This window comes from Gekko japonicus, unplaced genomic scaffold, assembly GCF_001447785.1.
Source record: "Gekko japonicus isolate JY-2015 unplaced genomic scaffold, Gekko_japonicus_V1.1 scaffold892, whole genome shotgun sequence".
NCBI lineage: Eukaryota > Metazoa > Chordata > Lepidosauria > Squamata > Gekkonidae > Gekko > Gekko japonicus.
Window position 1 is genome coordinate 723,139 of NW_015174869.1, and position 16,576 is coordinate 739,714.

The 16,576-nt window shown below is 46.8% G+C and overlaps 1 protein-coding gene across 2 annotated transcripts; it reads right to left on the reverse strand.

The window, feature by feature from the left end:
* Positions 1-1,203: 1,203 nt before the first annotated feature.
* On the reverse strand, positions 1,204-15,951 carry LOC107121796 (C-factor-like). 2 transcript variants are annotated; one of them, XM_015424790.1, is made up of 6 exons: positions 15,702-15,951; positions 14,263-14,314; positions 8,635-8,822; positions 5,324-5,485; positions 2,595-2,704; positions 1,204-1,426 (listed from the first exon to the last, which is right to left on the reverse strand). In XM_015424790.1, the coding sequence occupies exons 1-6, from the start codon at positions 15,840-15,842 to the stop codon at positions 1,306-1,308; spliced, it is 774 nt and encodes a 257-aa protein (XP_015280276.1). In that variant the 5' UTR covers positions 15,843-15,951; the 3' UTR covers positions 1,204-1,305. The 2 variants fall into 2 exon arrangements, with proteins under 2 accessions (XP_015280276.1, XP_015280275.1); XM_015424789.1 differs by having other exon boundaries at positions 1,204-1,419; positions 2,594-2,704.
* Positions 15,952-16,576: the final 625 nt, after the last annotated feature.

Below are 16,576 nucleotides of genomic sequence, written 5' to 3' on the forward strand. Positions count from 1 at the left end.
AGTCTCAGAGTGTCTTACAGTCTCCTTTCCCTTCCTCTCCCTGTGAGGTAGGTGGGGCTGAGGGAGCTCATTCCAGATCTCCTATTGAGAGAACAGCTCTGAGAGAACTGAAACTGACCCAAGGTCACCCAACTGGTTGCATGTGAAGGAGTGGGGAATCAAACCCAGTTCTCCAGATTAGAGTCTGCCACTCTTAACCACTGCACCAAACTGGCCCTTGTAACTACTACACCAAAGAAAAAATCAATCTCTCTCACTATTGTTTACTTATATTGGCAGTTGGATACAAATAAGATTTTCCCCAAGATCTGGTACCTAAGATCCATTTTCATTGGAGATGCCAGGGACTCATGCGAGCATGTGCTTTCCTGCTGTGTCTAGTCTTTATTCATAGCTAACAAATGAGTACACGAGCTACAGCATTTGCTATTTCTAAAGGAGGCTTGCGGACAAAAACTTCTGCCTTAATAAATGTAATATGCTACTGGACTCAAATACAGCCCAAATAAATGTATTAATCTTTAAGGAGTTACAGGACTTCACTCTTTGTATCAGCTTGAGTAATTAATGGATTTATTGTCTTCAACATAAACATTCACAAGTACAGTGGCAACAAAACCCATGTGCATAGCATAATCAAACATAAAAATATAATGACAGAAAGATGAGAAAGAGCCAAGTCTCCTTAGAACAATCCATCCCACAGCTGTTAGTAAGAACATCACTCTTTCAGCTGCTGGTACCAAAGAAGCTGCCTTTTCCATGACCAACCTGCCTTTTTGCCAATAAAAAATTGAGTTGTTGTAAATCAGACCAGGTGTCCAACTCAGTAGAAATGCAAGGACAAAGTCTTACCTCTTAATAGGTAGTGCTGTTAAACAGACTATCAATCATTAGTTTTAAATTACAAGAACAGGATGGGAAAAGACGAAGGAACCAATCGAGTGGTTTGCCTCCTGCAGCCACACCTCCTCCAGGTAGGAAGCAAACGAAGAGGGCTCTTTTCCTTGCAGGATCCGTCTCTCACCAAGGCACGCCTGCCCCCTCCCAGTTCACAAAAGTGCCGTTGTCTTTCTCAGTGAGACCACACTTAACCACTACACCAAACTCAGTAGAAATGCAAGGACAAAGTCTAACCTCTTAATAGGTAGTGCTGTTAAATGGACTGTCAATCATTAGTTTTAAATTACAAGAACAGGATGGGAAAAGACGAAGGAACCGATTGAGTGGTTTGCCTCCTGCAGCCACACCTCCTCCAGGTAGGAAGCAAACGAAGAGGGCTCTTTTCCTTGCAGGATCCGTCTCTCACCAAGGCACGCCTGCCCCCTCCCAGTTCACAAAAGTGCCGTTGTCTTTCTCAGTGAGACGACCGAGGGTGTTCAGGATGGCTCTTGCGCTTGCATCCACAGGCATAGTGGCCTGCCCATTTGAAAAGAGAGAGTTCATGCAGACTTGTGCTGTGCATTAATTAATGATAAATTAGTAAGAGGGACCAGTGGTCAGGGATAAAAGTAAGCTGGTACAGTCCAGTACAGAGTATTACTAGGAAAGGAGCCTCCCATCTTCTGCTGGGGGGGGGGGCAGGTGAGTGAATGCTGGTAAGAAATGTAACAGGACAATCCTGAACTAGGGTTGCCAACCTCCAGGTGGGGCCCGGAGATTTTCCAGAATTATAGCTCGTCTCCAGATGCCATAGATTACTTCCCCTGGAGAGAACGGCTGCTTTGGAGGGAGGACTCCTTTGCATTGCACCCGGCTTAGGCCCCTCCCCTCCCCAAACCCTGCCTTCCCCAGGCTCCGCCCCCAGATCTCCAAGAATGTCCAAATCCAGAGTTGGCAACTGCTGAAATTCCAGTCATAATCCAGCACAGAGTTCAGAAAAAATTGAAAGCAACTCTGACACGACGTTGGATTCTGGCTCTAGTGTGGGACTAGAGATCATTTTTGGCCTGGTTCAAGGACGCGATTCTTAGGTTTTTAGTTAGTGAGGATGTCTGAAGTATCTTTGAAATACCAAAAGTTAATAAACCATCGGAGCCTTATTTAGATGTAAACCTAAAATATTGAAATCAGTCTAGGATGCCTATAACAGCTCCTATTCCATCAGAGAAGGAGTTTCTTTACTACTATATGCTGCTCAGAATACTATTGCATTGAATCGGAAGTCTCCAAAATCTCCTACTCTTACACAATGGCACCAAAACATATGGAATCTGTATATCATGGCAAAAATCACAGACAATTTGACGTCTTTCTTAGCCTTCTATGCACTCTACCTTCTCCACGATTTGGTTACCCATACTTGAATATTCCCCAAATGATTGTTGACCTGGGCCTATGATACATCTTTGGGAATGATGATACTGTTCTTGGTTGTTATATTCTGCTTGTTAACGCTTACAGTTGTTATTTCTTAATTAAACAGAAAATTACTCCTCTACTTTCATGTTATTGCTTACAACATGTATCTCATTGTTTGCTATTATCGTGCTATGTATGTATTGATGTTTGTTAAACACTAATAAAGTGTAAAAAAAAATTAAAAAATCAATCTGGGATGTGCGCTGATGAAATTCACCCAGGAATCACCTACCATTGAACCTCCCATGTCCGTCTGCACCCATCCGGGATGCAATGCAATGCACAGGATCTCGTCTTCCGCATATCCCAGCGACTGGCACCGAGTGAGCATGTTCAGAGCCGCCTACGAGAGAGAGAGAGAGAGAGAGAGACATGCCGCCAGAAACTGGGGAGAAGAAGCATTCAGTTCCATGAGGAGGCAACAGGTCAAAGGCAGGTTTTGTTGCTCTAGAACAGTGGTAGGGCTTTCTGCATGGGTTTTTCCACTCGGTTCTGCCCCCAGTTTTCTGCATACATTGTTTCGGTTTTTCCCCAGTTTTCTGCATACATTGTTGTGCCTTTAAGGTTTCACTTAGGTCCTGTCCCAGGGGGTTTCCCAGTTATTTTGAGGCTGAGAGAGCTCTTTCAAGAACCGCCCTTTCAAGGACAGCTCTTGTCAGAACTATGGCTTGCCCAAATTGGTTCTGCCCCCAGAGTGCTTTGGTTTCTCCCCAGATTTCTACATACATTTTTATGCCTTTAAGCTTTCACTTTAGGTTCCTTCCCCACCCCGGGGTTTGGGGGGGTCCGGTTCTTTTGAGGCCCCAATGTTTTTCTGAAAGCCAATTTTGAGTCAGCATTTTCCTCGTGTATGTTTTTGTTGGTAAGTCTGTCATGGTCAAACTACTCCCCCCTCCACCCTGAAGGCAAGTAATTTTCCTTTTTTCTTTTTAAATGGCACTAAATCTCGATATATCTCTGTAGTGTTGTAGTTTAGTTTTTTAAAAAGACAACTCTTATATTGATATATTAATATCCTGTTGCAATGATAGGCATAGCAGGCTATCTGAATTCCCAGCTTTCATTTTAAAAAGTAAGTGTTTAGCACCTTCCCTTTCAGATATATGTTTTTTTCCTTATAGTTCCAAGAGGAAAAGGGACTGAGGCTTACCTTTTTTAAAAAAATGAAAGCTGGGAATTCAGAGAATCTGCTAAGCTTATTATTACAACATTCCAGTGATATAACAATATTATATTGCTGTGTTTTTTTCAAAGAGGGGGTTACTGTGACATCACTGACGATACCACTGATGATGACATCACCCTCCCTTGATATTCCTCATTATTGAAGGCATGTGTTAAACAAAATAAACTGACTCCACAACTACGAAAATGCAGAGGTAGAGCAGATCTGCAGAAAGACTGTGCCCAAACCGATTCCAATGCTTGCTGATCGACTGCCAAGAAAATCAGGTGTAAGTCAAGAGTGCGGAAAAGCCTGCAGTCACTCCAGGGCACCTAGAGAGACACATTCACCATGACTATCAATCCCAGGGCTCTAGTCGGGGGGGAGCTCTCAGGTACGGAGCTCCGGAAGAGAACCTCTAGGGGGCGGGGCGGTCACGTGGTGAAGCCCCGCCCCCTTCTTTACCCCGCCCTCTGCTTCGATCCTCATTCCGTTTGGGAATGAGGATGAAGCAGGAGGGTAAGTAGCCGGGCCTTCTGACACACTTCCGGTGATGTCAGGGGGTGTGGCCTTCTGTCACTTCCGGTGATGTCAGGGGGCGTGGCATATGCAAATAAGTTATGCTAATGAGTTATGCTAATGAGCTCCGGCAGCTCTTTTTCTACAACAAGACCCCTGATCAATCCCATTTACTTCCATTGCTGGCAATGCCCAGAAAGGTTCACAGGTTACCCATTCCTCCAGCACTGGCTGTTTCAAGTGGGAAACTACCTGCCAACCATCACCCCCATCAGGTAAAGGCATTGCCCACTTCCCTGAAACATTTGCAGCTGTCACACTGGTAACAGTGATCAGAAGAATCACAATCAGAAGTGACATGTCAGAGAGCCACATGTGGCTCCTGAGCCACTGAGTACCACTGTTCTAGGAGGCGTTTGATTTGAGGTTTTAGAAATATTAAGGTTGTTTAATAGGGAGAACTAGTTAAACCACAGAATTCTGGTTTCCCAGTGTAATGATATCAGTTCCAGGTTGCTCCGTAAGTGATGTCATGTCATCAGCAGTCTGGTGTAGTTAAGTGTGCAGACTCTAATCTGGGAGAACTGGGTTTGATTCCCAACTCCTCCACTTGCAGCTGCTGGATGACCTTGGGCAAGCCATAGTTCTGTCAGGGCTGTTCTCTCAAGGACAGTTCTCTCAGAGCTCTCTCAGCCCCACCTACCTCACAGGGTGTCTGTTGTGGGGAGGGGAAGGGAAAGGAGTTTGTAAGCCGCTCTGAGACTCCGAGTGATGGGCGGGGTATAAATCCAATAATTTTCTCCTCCTCCTCCTTCTGCATGATACTGAAAACATAAGTCTTTGCGCCCCCTCGGTCTCCCCTGGTTGCTGGCAAGCCTATTTCAAAAGGATCTAAGTAACATTCTTTCATGTTCTCCTTAGGTGTAGATTGTATGTATTTTACTTGCAGCAGCTCTGAACACAGCTTTTCTTTGCAACGAGTATGAGCTTGCTTTTAAACATTTCTCATCCTTATATATTGTACCATCAAAAAAGGATATAGGCCTTAGCAATTGCATAAGGGAGGAGGGGGAAGACCAGCATCCCTTCTCCAAGGGAGATTACACTTTAAATCTTGACAATAGAAAATACAACAGAGAAATTAAACAGATGTTGATGTTAGCATCAAGGAGCAAAGGACTGGGGTGGAACGTGTGTTTGGTAACTTCTGTATTCTTAATTTTTAACCATGATAAAAGAGTCGGCCCCGCCTCTTTGGCACTGCTGGCAAGTCCCTACCTTGCTACAGCGGTAACTAACGCACGGCATAAGGTCAAATATGAGGATGTTGGTGATGGAGCCGCCTTCGCTGGACACGTTGATGATGGCAGCTTTGCTGCAGCTCATCCCTTTCTGGCGGCTTTCCCGGGATGCCTTCCTCAGCAAGGGCAGGAATAATGCCTGGAGAAGGAGAGGGAAGAATCAAGGAGAGCAGTGCCACCATCTGCAGGAAAGTGGGCTGCTACAATTTCTGTTTTGTTTCACAGTCACTCCCTGTTTCAGTTTTTCTCTGTTTTCTAAATGGCAAAACACATAGAAATGTGTACATTTTTACAGACCTGTATAATATATACCAAAGATACCGTAAACAGACTGCCTGTTTCCCATTTCAGATTCCATCTGTTGGAATACGGAAGGACAACATCTGCCCACTTTTCTCATGCCTTCCCATCTACAGCAAGCTGTGAATGTGACTAATTGAACCAGATCCCCACACCTTCCTCAACCAAGCTATTTCTTTAGGACAGTTCTGTTCTTTCCAATGCTGGGCAAAAAGAAGTCTTGCAGCCACCATCATACAGAATATTATTTCCTGATTTCTCCTTAGAACCGTTCCAGTACAAATAAGTGGAAACAGTTCCAGTATAAAGGGATGCTGAATAGCTAACATTTCCAATATAGAGTTTATTATAATCAGTTTTCAAGGTTTAGATCAGGGTAGGGTTGCCAGGTCTGGGTTGGGAAATACCTGGAGACTTTGGGGGTGGAGCCAGGAGAGGGCAGAGTTTAGGGAGGGGAGGGGCCTAGGCATGGTACAATGCCATGGAGTCCACCCTTCAAAGCAGCCATTTTCTCCAGGGGAACTGATCTCTGTCAGCTGGAGATCACTTGTAAAAGCGGGAGATCCCCAGGCCCCACCTGGAGGCTGGCAACCCTAGATCAGGGGTCTCCAACATGGCGCCCATGGGTGCCAAAGTGCCCACCCACTTTCCCAGTGCCCACCAAGCGGGGCTTTTGCCCAGCAGGACTTCTGATTGGCCACTGGAGAACTGATGGGTTGCGCAGATTAAAAGGCATCCTGTTAAACAGGGATTCTGCCTGAAAGGTTGAAGAGTCATCATACTATTTAAGATAGATCCAGGTGGGGTTGCCGTGTTGCTCTGAAGCAGCAGAACAAAGTTTGAGTCCAGGGGCACCTTTAAGACCAACAAAGTTTAATTCTGGGTATAAGCTTTTGTGTGCGTGCGTCCGAAGTATCTGAAGACGTGCGCTTGCACACGAAAGCTAATACCTTGAATTAAACTTTGTTGGTCTTAAAGGTGCCACTGGACTCATGCTATTCGAGTTATGCACAACCTCACTCCATACGATTTTGTGTTTGAGTCTTCCGCCTGCAGCAGCCATTTTATGGTTGGCTCTGCCTCCTTCCTGAGACAGACATTTTGTGAGTGTGCCCATCACACTGCGTCAGGATTTCAAAGGTGCCCGCAAGCTAAACAAAGTTTGGATACCCCTGCTTTAGTACATTTCTACCACACACAATAGTAATCTGATTCCCTCCCTTGGATTCTCCCTGTCATCGCAACCATGAATACAAAGGCATTCTCACTGGCAAGAGCAGGGCTATTTTGGGGCAGGAACGCACAGGAACGGAGTTCCGGCTGGCACCTGAGTTGGCCATGCCCAGCAGGAACTCATTAGCATAATAGGCCACACCCAACAGCAGAAACTCATTAGGATTGGCTACATTAGGGGTGTGTGGCCTAACATGCAAAGGAGTTCCTGCTACAAAAAAAGCCCTGGGTTTTGACAACAAACAAGGTAAACAGAATAAGAAGGGAAAGGTGGGTGTGGCTGGATGACCACACCTCTGGTAACATGGGGGTGTGGCCTAATGTGCTAATGAGCGGTGCTGTCAGGGGTGTGGCCTAATATGCTAATGAGTTTTGCTGTTGGGTGTGGCCTATTATGCTAATGAGTTCCTGCTGGGCTTTTTCTACAAAAAAAGCCCTGGGCAAGAGAGCCTCCACATGGGAAGTGTGTGTGCAGTTTTCTCTGTCAGCAGCCATTCATCCTGCACTATCACCCTGCCACCCCACTCATTTCCCCCCCTGGGCTTAAAAAAATCCAGTAACAGCTAGATCGCCATATGATTATTGTTGGGAGTAACTGGTATAGTGGATCCAATATCCCGTCTCAAGTTAGCCGAGCGCACCTTGGCTACACGCAACAGAAGCTCTTTGTTCTCAGTGTGCTGGCAGAGTTACAAAGGTTACACAGAGCTACTTGTCAGTTTCAGGATTAATAATAGTCCTTTTATTTAGGAACTACATTCTAGATAGCGAAGCTTAGCGATAGGGATATAGTCTGATCTAACTACCTTGGATGGATGAGGATCCTGAGGAGCATCTGACATCCATTGTGGCAAAGATGGAGAAACGTGCTCCCGTTTTTGTGTGTGCGCGCAAGAAGGATGTGAGAGGGCAGAATAGAGGGAAGCTGCCCCCCCCCGAACTATTAGTCTACATATCAAAGGGATAGTACAAAAGAGTAAACAGGGAGAAAGCTCAGTGTTTGCCTATCTATCTCTTCTAACTCTCTTGTCACTTCTCCTGGAGGCTGAGGCAAGGGACAGCACCTTCTCTTCCAACACTTATAACATTATTGATGATTGATTGCCACAATCCACCAGCTCCTCTGAAATCACAGCTTTCGTAAGTCTCCAGGGCGAGGCATTTGCAATCTTGGCTCAACAGATGGAGCAAATGTCCCTGGGATTGCCAGCTCTGGGTTGGGAAATTCCTTGAGATCTTCTTTGGGAGGGGAGAGAGCCTGGGGAGGGCAGGGTTTGGGGAGGGAGGGCAGGGTTTGGGGAGGGAGAGACCTCCCTGGGGTATAATGCCATTGAGAGTACACCTTCCCAAGCTCCCATTTTCTCCAGGGGAACTGATCTCTGTCTCCTGCAGATCAGTTGTAATTTTGGGAGATCTCCAGCTACACCTGGAAGTTGGCAACCCTAGATCATGTCCCCATCCCAAAATGAAAAGCTGCACATGACTGGAATTTCTGTTTCCCAGGCAGTGGTTACACAGAACACTTTTGTCTGCACAATAAAGAGCTGTTTGTGATCCCATAATCAAGCCACCAAAGACTGCTGGTGTTAAGGGCAGCTGTTATGTCCGCTAACCGCCACTAGGCGCAAGCGACTTATACCAGAGCTTGGCTCTCAGAGACAATAAGGACTAGGATCCTGAAACCTCAAGTGGTCACCAATAGGAACCTTGGTGGCAAAACGCAAGACGTTTCTGTGAAGATGGGGCCATCCTTACCTGGGTCACCATCATGGGCCCTATCACATTGTTTCTGTACACCTCGGCCATGTCCTCTGCCGTCTCCGATTCCATAGTTCTACTCTTTGCCATCCCAGCATTGTTGATGAGGAGATTCAGCCCGGCTCCTTGCAGAAGATCTGTGACTTTGGTTACAGCAGCCTGGATGCTGGATGAGTCTGTAATCTCTGCAGCAGCAAACAGAAGGTTTGAAAGGTCATTAAAGATGAAGCATCCCAGCCAGGTTCTATCCCTGTGGGCCTGTGCGCTGTAGTCAATGTAATATAGTGGTCACAATGTTGGGCTAGGATTTGGGGGACTTGGTCTACATTCCTGCCCTTCCAGAAAAACGCTGTTCTTTCACCTCGAGAGCCACACCTGATTTACGATATCAGGCCCCTGTTTGCTCATCTTCCTCTCTTTATCCCTGTAATTTTTTACGTCAAAATGAGGGAAAGGATTTCCTTTCTTCCATTGCATCTGAGGAAGTGAGCTCTGACACATGAAAACTCATGCTGGAATACATACTGTTAGTCTGTGTACTACTGGACTTCTGCTTTGTTTTGCTGCAGTATACGGTTGTGCGCCCTTGCCCCTTTCTGCCCACAGGGTGTCCCCGCATCCTCCCTTGTCCTTGGAAGTGAGAGGGAAAGGAGTTCTATGTCACCTAAATCTCCCAGGATTTAGTAAAAAGCCACCCACATGTCTCATTGGCCTCTTCCCACCCGCTTTTAAAAGCAGCCGTCCAGATGACACGTGCTCCATGGGCACTTCCTTCCCTCCCCTGAAAAAGAGTCACCCTTGGGAGGCAGGTCAGTCTCCTCAGCACCTGTGAGTGTATCTTCCTGTTCCGCCTCCTTCCAGCGCATGCTGGTTGGCTGGCTGAGGAGGCTCTTCCTCCCCACCACAGCTGGCTTCTTCCTGGTCTCACCCCAGATATTGGAAGTAGGATCAGCCTGGGTTGGTACTTGGATGGGAGGCCACCAAGGAAGCCCAGGGTCGTTATGCAGAGGCAGGCCATGTCAAACCACCTCTGCTCATCTCTTGCCCTAAAAACCCAGCAGGGATGCCATACGTCAGCTGCAACTTGACAGTACTTCCCAGCACAGAAGCAGCTTGTATGTTCCCCCCAGCTTCCTTTTATCCTACAGACGCTGAGCGGCAGACCGGAAGGTCAGTAGCTCGGTAGTTCGGGACCCGAGTGCCGCATGACGGAGTGAGCTCCCATCTCTGGCCCCAGCTCCTGCCAACGTAGCAGTTCGAAAGCAAGAAATTGCAAGTAGATAAATAGGTACCGCTTTGGTGGGAAGGTAACAGCGTTCCGTGCGCCTTGGCCACATGACCACAGAGAAGTCTTTGGACAATGCTGGTTCTTCGGCTTGGAAACGGAGATGAGCACCACCCCCTAGAGATAGATTCGACTGGCTTTCAAGCAAGGGAAACCTTTACCTTTACCTATCAATTGTTTGGAGGGAAGGTGGCATGGTATAGCCCAGTCTCACCAGATCCTGGACGCTGAACAGGGTCACTTTGTATGGGAGATCATCAAGGATGACTCTGCAGAGGAAGGCAATGGCAAACAACCTCTCTTTCTCCCTTCACCTGAAAGCCCCTTTCTGGGGTCACCATAAGTCGGTTGCGATATGACTTGCATGAAAAAAAGTTATTACTGACACACCTCTTACTAATTCAGCAGAATGATTCTGTTGCCCTGCAAGGAGCTTATAATGCTCCTATGGACTTATGAGCCATGGCTAATAACTGGACTGTGCCAGAGAAATGGACTGCATGGTGACCACAAGCTGATGCCAACTACTGGGACTGTGAATATGCGCCCAGCTGAGGGAAGCCTCCTCCTGAGACGATGTGCCAGACCAAGGATGGATTCATGGGTTACCTGCCACCTCTCACCTGCAACGCAGCAGAGATGAGCCAAGCACTCTGGCTGCAGACAGCACACAGAAGCCAGTAAAAGCATGCTGTAGAGGAACGCCATGCCATGCAATGGAAGCCTGAACATCTCTACAAAGGCTCCATGAACAGAAACCTCTGTCAGCACCAGGCACATCTCCCCCCCCCACCACCTTTGCCAGATACTGCACATATGCTGCCCAGCATAACAAAAGAACTGCTTGCATAAAGGGATTAGCTGGCTGACATGTCATACCTCTGGAGCCCATCACCCAGAGCAATCATTGGGCCATCAACACTAACGATCCTTACTGCTTCTGCTATTGTCTTCTAAAGGCTCCATTGTCAGTAGTAATGGAATCATTAAGCCCCCATCCTCCTGAAACCAGTTTTTGCTTAAGCAACTTCCTGGGGATGTGAGGATGGAAATGGCCAGTGAAGCCCACCCACAAGTCCAGATAGTCCAAATGGCCCCACTGCTGGACCTCCTGATAGCACCTGGTATTTTTGGCCACTATGTGACACAGAGTGTTGGACTGGATGGGCCATTGGCCTGGTCCAACATTGGCTTCTCTTATGTTCGTAATGTATAAAAAGAGCAGGATCTGCCATGTTCTCTCTCACTACGTCTCTACCTGACCTCATCCTATCTTGCTGACTCTTGGTTTAGCGCTGCCCAGAGTCTCCTCCCGTGCTCCGCTGGTTCAGAACACAATATCATTCCCTAATAGACTCCCCTATTTTTTCCACTGTAAGGATTGCTTCATCACGTCAGGACAGGTCAGTATTGCCCAACCAACGAACTCCTGTTAATGCGAATGTCTCTGTACCCTTTCAGTCTGTTTTTCCTAGTCCTGTATTGATTAATGTGAATGTCTCTGTACCCTTTCAGTCTGTTTTTCCTAGTCCTGTATTGATTGAGTGTGTGATTGTGTTTATTTGTATGTGTGCATATTCCCCAGTAAAGAAACCATTTCACTAAGATCTGGTCTCTACGTCTATTTCTGGGATTACTGCAATAAGCGGGACTCCTGTATAAATAGATTATTGTTCCCTTATACGCCTATTGCCATTTTAAGACTCAAATTCCCCATATTTAATAATAAATCAAGGCAATTTGGCTAACAATTCTTCTGCTTGTTTATTATTTATTTTATTTATTTATTGGGATTTTTACCCCGCCCTCCCCGCAAAGCGGGCTCAGGGCGGCTTACAAGGGGCAAAGCCCATATAAAACAAGGTAAAAGCAATAAAAACATTAATAACAATTAATCACTACAACAATTGTAAATTTTCCATCAGTTTCTTCATAAAGTCATCAAAGAAGTGTCCTTGTGGCAAGAAGACCCGAGAAGACCCACTGTCTTTTTGCACGGTCATTCCAAGTGTTTCTAAACTGCATTTTAGCCATTTCACAAAATGGCTTTATCCTCACTTCAGCAATGACATGGTGTTGCCCCTCTACCATGCTATTGATTTGTGAGAGGTGCTCAACTCCTCCTTTCCATTTTTAAAAAACTCCCTTGAGAAGTTTAATTTTCCTCACGAGGAAGTGGAACCCGTGCCACAAGGTGTCACTGCAGGGCTGAGCAACAAATGGACTACAGCTGAGCAGAGGAAAGAGCGCCTTGCCTTTTTGCAAGACATTTCATCACAAACTCAACTCAATTGGTGTCCATGACGTTTGCGTAGTCACAATTCGTGCCACGCATAACAAAAAGCTGGGAACCTAGGCATACTAATTGACTTGCGATGACCCTGTATGCCAGGGGTGCCCAACATGATGCCCGTGGGCATCATGGCATCTGCTGATACCCTTCTTGGTGCCCACAAAGTCTTTTTAGAAAGTGGGTGGGGCTCTTGCCAAGCAGTGCTTCTGATTTGCCACTGAAGATCTGGCTGGCTATGCAGATTAAAATAACATTTGTTACATTGCCACCATAGTGTTTTGTTTTCTTCTCTCTCAACCCTCTTCTCCCCTGCACTTGGGCTTCCTCTTTGTGTGTGGCACAGCCTCCTGTGGCAGCTATTTTGTAGTTGTGCCCACCACCCCGTGTCAGAATTCCAAAGGTGCCCACAGAGTCAGGAAGGATGGGGACCACTGCAATAAGCCTTTCAAGGCAAGAGGCGAGCAGAGGTGGTTTGCCATTGCCTGCCTCTGCGTAGCTACCCTGGGCTTCCTTCCTTTCTTATCTTGCTGTTCTTTTGACTCCAAGGGACCCTGGACTTCCTTAGGGGGTCTCCCATCCAAGAGCTAACCAGCATCAGCCCTGCTTAGTTTCCAAGAGCTGATGGGATCGGCCTAGCCTGGGCTATCCAGGACAGGGCACACAATACCTTAGTGGTCCCTCAGGAGTAGCTGGGATTGCTGTAGAAGTTCTAACCAGGATGCACTCATTTGGGGACACCGTGTGTATGAACCGAGCAGAGCTTGACCTGTGACCTCCAAATGTGCACAATTTAAGACATCCTTTCTTTGCAACCTCCTGTAGTCATTCAGAGCCAGCTGGTGTATGAACCTGAGATCTATAACTCAGTGGCAGAGCAGAGGGTCTGGAAATGTACCAGAGAAGAACAAGGGAAACACTGTAATAAATGAATGCTGTCTTTTACAGATTAGCATGGAAGCAATCCAGTCTGGAGCTAGCTTTAAAAAAAAACAAAAAACCCAAAAACCATAATTGCAGTGTTGGCCTATCTGTCACCTGCAGGGATCATTTCGCAGAAAAAGAGGTGCAGGAGCTCATTAGCATAACTCATTAGCATAACTTATTTGCATATGCCACACCCCGACATTACCCGAAGTGTGTCAGAAGGCAACACCCACTGCTCAGTCTCCACTGGACTCTTTTGGATTGCTAGCTATGGGGGGGGGGGGGGAACGTGCAGATCTGTCTGCCTGAATAAAACTTGGGCTTCGCGGTGCCACTCGACTGTTTTGGGCCGGGGGGAGCTCTGCAACTTACCTGGCTGCTTCTTGCTCTGACTGAGGGCTGCTGGGGGCAGGGGGTGGGGCTTGTTGCATGTGCCCGCCCCCTGGGCTCTTTACTGCCGGAGCTCCGCTCCTGTGCGCTCCTGCAGGAAATGACCCCTGGTCACCTGGAGATCAGTTGTAATAGTGGAAGATCTCCAGCCACCACCTGGACGTTGGTGACCCTGCATGATAACTAAGGATCAGTTTAGCACTGCCATGGGAACCACAATTGAAAAGAAAGTAACTAATTAAGCAGAGGGGACTGCAAGGAAGCAAATCTGAAGCAATAATCTATCACCCGAAAACAATAACTGATAATTAAGGATCGGCTCTGGAATTTTACACTGCGTGTGAAAAGAAAATAACAAATTAGGCTTCAAAAACATAGAAGAATTATTAATAAAATTACAGAGGGAAGCAGAATCTTTGCAGGACTGATTTTACTTCCACGGGGAAGGGAAATGATGGCTATTTTGTGAGGTATAGTGTGATACTAACTACAATCACCATTTTAATTCTGCTTGAAGTTGAGCCCATTGGGGGGGCGATATGTAAATCCAATTAAATAAATAAATAAATAAATAAATGTGCGAGGGGGGAGTGGCTGAGCAGCAGACACGTGGCCAGCAGAGACATGTGGAAGGCCCCACCCCACCCTGCCCCGCCCCTCCTCAACCCAAAATCTCAGCTCTTGCTGCATCATTTAAAGAGAGAGAGTAGGGGGAGAGGGCACAGGCACATACCCAGGGGGATGATCTTCACTTCATGATGTTGAGCAGCCAACTTCTTCAACTCCTGAAAGAGACCAAAGCCAGAGATTTATGATCAAACAGCCCAGTATCCTGGTTTGTTTGATATGAGAGAGGGAAGAAGGGCAGAAAAAGATTCAATCCTATCTGGTTTCTGGTTTCCTGGGGTGGGGGCGAGAGAGGTTGTTTGTAGCGCTATCCTGCCTCTAGAAATTAAGAACATAAGAAGAGCCCTGCTGGATCAGACCAATGGGGGTCCATCTAGTCCAGCATCCTGTCTCACACAGTGGCCAGCCAGTTCCTCTGGAGGGCCAACAACAGGGCACAGAGGCCGAGGCCTCCCCCTGACATTGCCTCCTGGCTCTGGGATTCAGAGGCTGAGTGCCTCTGAATGTGGAGGTTCCCCTCAGTCACCATGGCTAGTGGCCACCAACAGACCTATCCTCCATGAATCTATCTAATCGCCCTTTAAAGCTGTTTATTCCTGTGGCCATCACTACATCCTCCGACAGCAAATTCCATAATTGAGTCACTCTGCTGTGATTACCCTGCAGGAAGTTTCTTGGCTCAAGGAGTCCGTTCACAATCGAGCAATAACATTTCCTCTAGAAGCAAATCTGGAGGGAAAACCTGCACAAACGAAACCTTACCAGCAGACCCACTGACTTAGGCAGTCATCCCAAACTGATCAACTCCCAAATCCCAAGGCAGTCCATAGGGTCTTCCGGATTGCAGACTTTATCTGTTTATTTTGGAGACGTTCATGCTGCCTCTCCAGAAAAACTGCTTGAGACTGCTCTCCACAGTAATGCATCAAATACATGCAAACAAAATAAATATCTGAAGAAGTGTGCTTGCACACAAACGCTTAGACCTTGAATACGACTTTGTTGGTCTTAAAGCTGCCACTGGGATCAAAATCAATAATAGTTAATGACAAAAGGAATCCTACCAGCAGTCAAACAGCCCCACCCTGCAGCAAAATGATGAAACGAAGGAAAAAAACAATACAAGGACACAGAGGTACAGAGCATGAGCTGGTGCTGAGGTCTTCTGGGTTAGCCTCTGAAGGAGGCCGTGTGCTCTGTCTTTAGGATCAGTAACTCAAATGAAAACTTTATACATGGACATTACATTCTCCCCAACGGTTTTCCCAGGGCACTCTTTTCTGAGAAAAAAACAGGATAACCCTAAGGGTGTTTACCCAAAAGAAGCCCCGCCAAATCCAATGGGTTTAAAGACAAAGCGATTGTAACTTGCAGACAGGGAATTATAACCCATCTTGATCTACCACCTTCAGGGATTGGTGCTCCAAGCAGCCACTCAGTTCACTTGGGCATCCCCTGACTGAGACATGTCATTTGTAGCACCAAGTGGACCCTTTAGTTCAGGCACCCATTTCACTGTAGGGCTGACTCTGCCTTGATGCTCACCTGGGCACGTGGTCCCTCTGGGTCCCGGCAGGTTGCAAAGATCCATTCTGGCCGCTTGCTGTTCCCCAGCAGCTGCCGGATCAGCTCCAGGCCAATGCCCCGGTTGGATCCAGTCACCAGGACGCTTCTTGCATTCAGCATTGCTCTGGCTGGACCTGATTTGGAAAGCCAATGGCAGCCCAGCTAACTGTAACCTCCGGTTCCTGAACCCAGGGATGGTGTAACTCACTCGAGTCCTTTGTGCGCTCGTATTCTGCATTTGGCTGCCTGCCGAAATGGTCAGCTGACTAGGGCTCTATTTAGAAAAACAAATAGGGCGTGGGTGGGTTTCCTACAAGGTGGGGATATCGAAGGATAAGGTAATACAAAGGAAAAAGAGAGAGTGGCTGCCAGCACACCTTTGATTTGTGTACATTCACAGTACCTTTGGACTGTGAATGAAAAGATCTCCATGAGCAGATACTTCGGCACACAGCAAAAGCAAGCCGCTCAAATGGCAATGTTGGAGAAGACTTAATCCCATGGAAGGCATCTTGATGGGGGGGGGGGAGTTCAAGTTTTTGGGAACATCTGTCATGGCCACCGAGTTGTTATTGTCACCAGCACTTTATTTTTATTTTATTCTAGTTTATTGTGAGCTATGCTTGTTATGTTTGTGCTTTAATGTGTTTTTAACTAAGCCGCCCTTAGCCTGCCTATGGTGGGGAGGGCGGGATAAAAATTGAATAAATAAATAAATAAATATAAATAAATAAAATACTCCCCTTCCTTGCCCCAGACATGGAGACTGGGGAAAAACAGCCCCTGTGGTTTAAGACTTTGAAATATGATTAGTTTTGCATGTCAGCTGAAGGAAGGAAGGAAGGAAGGAAGGA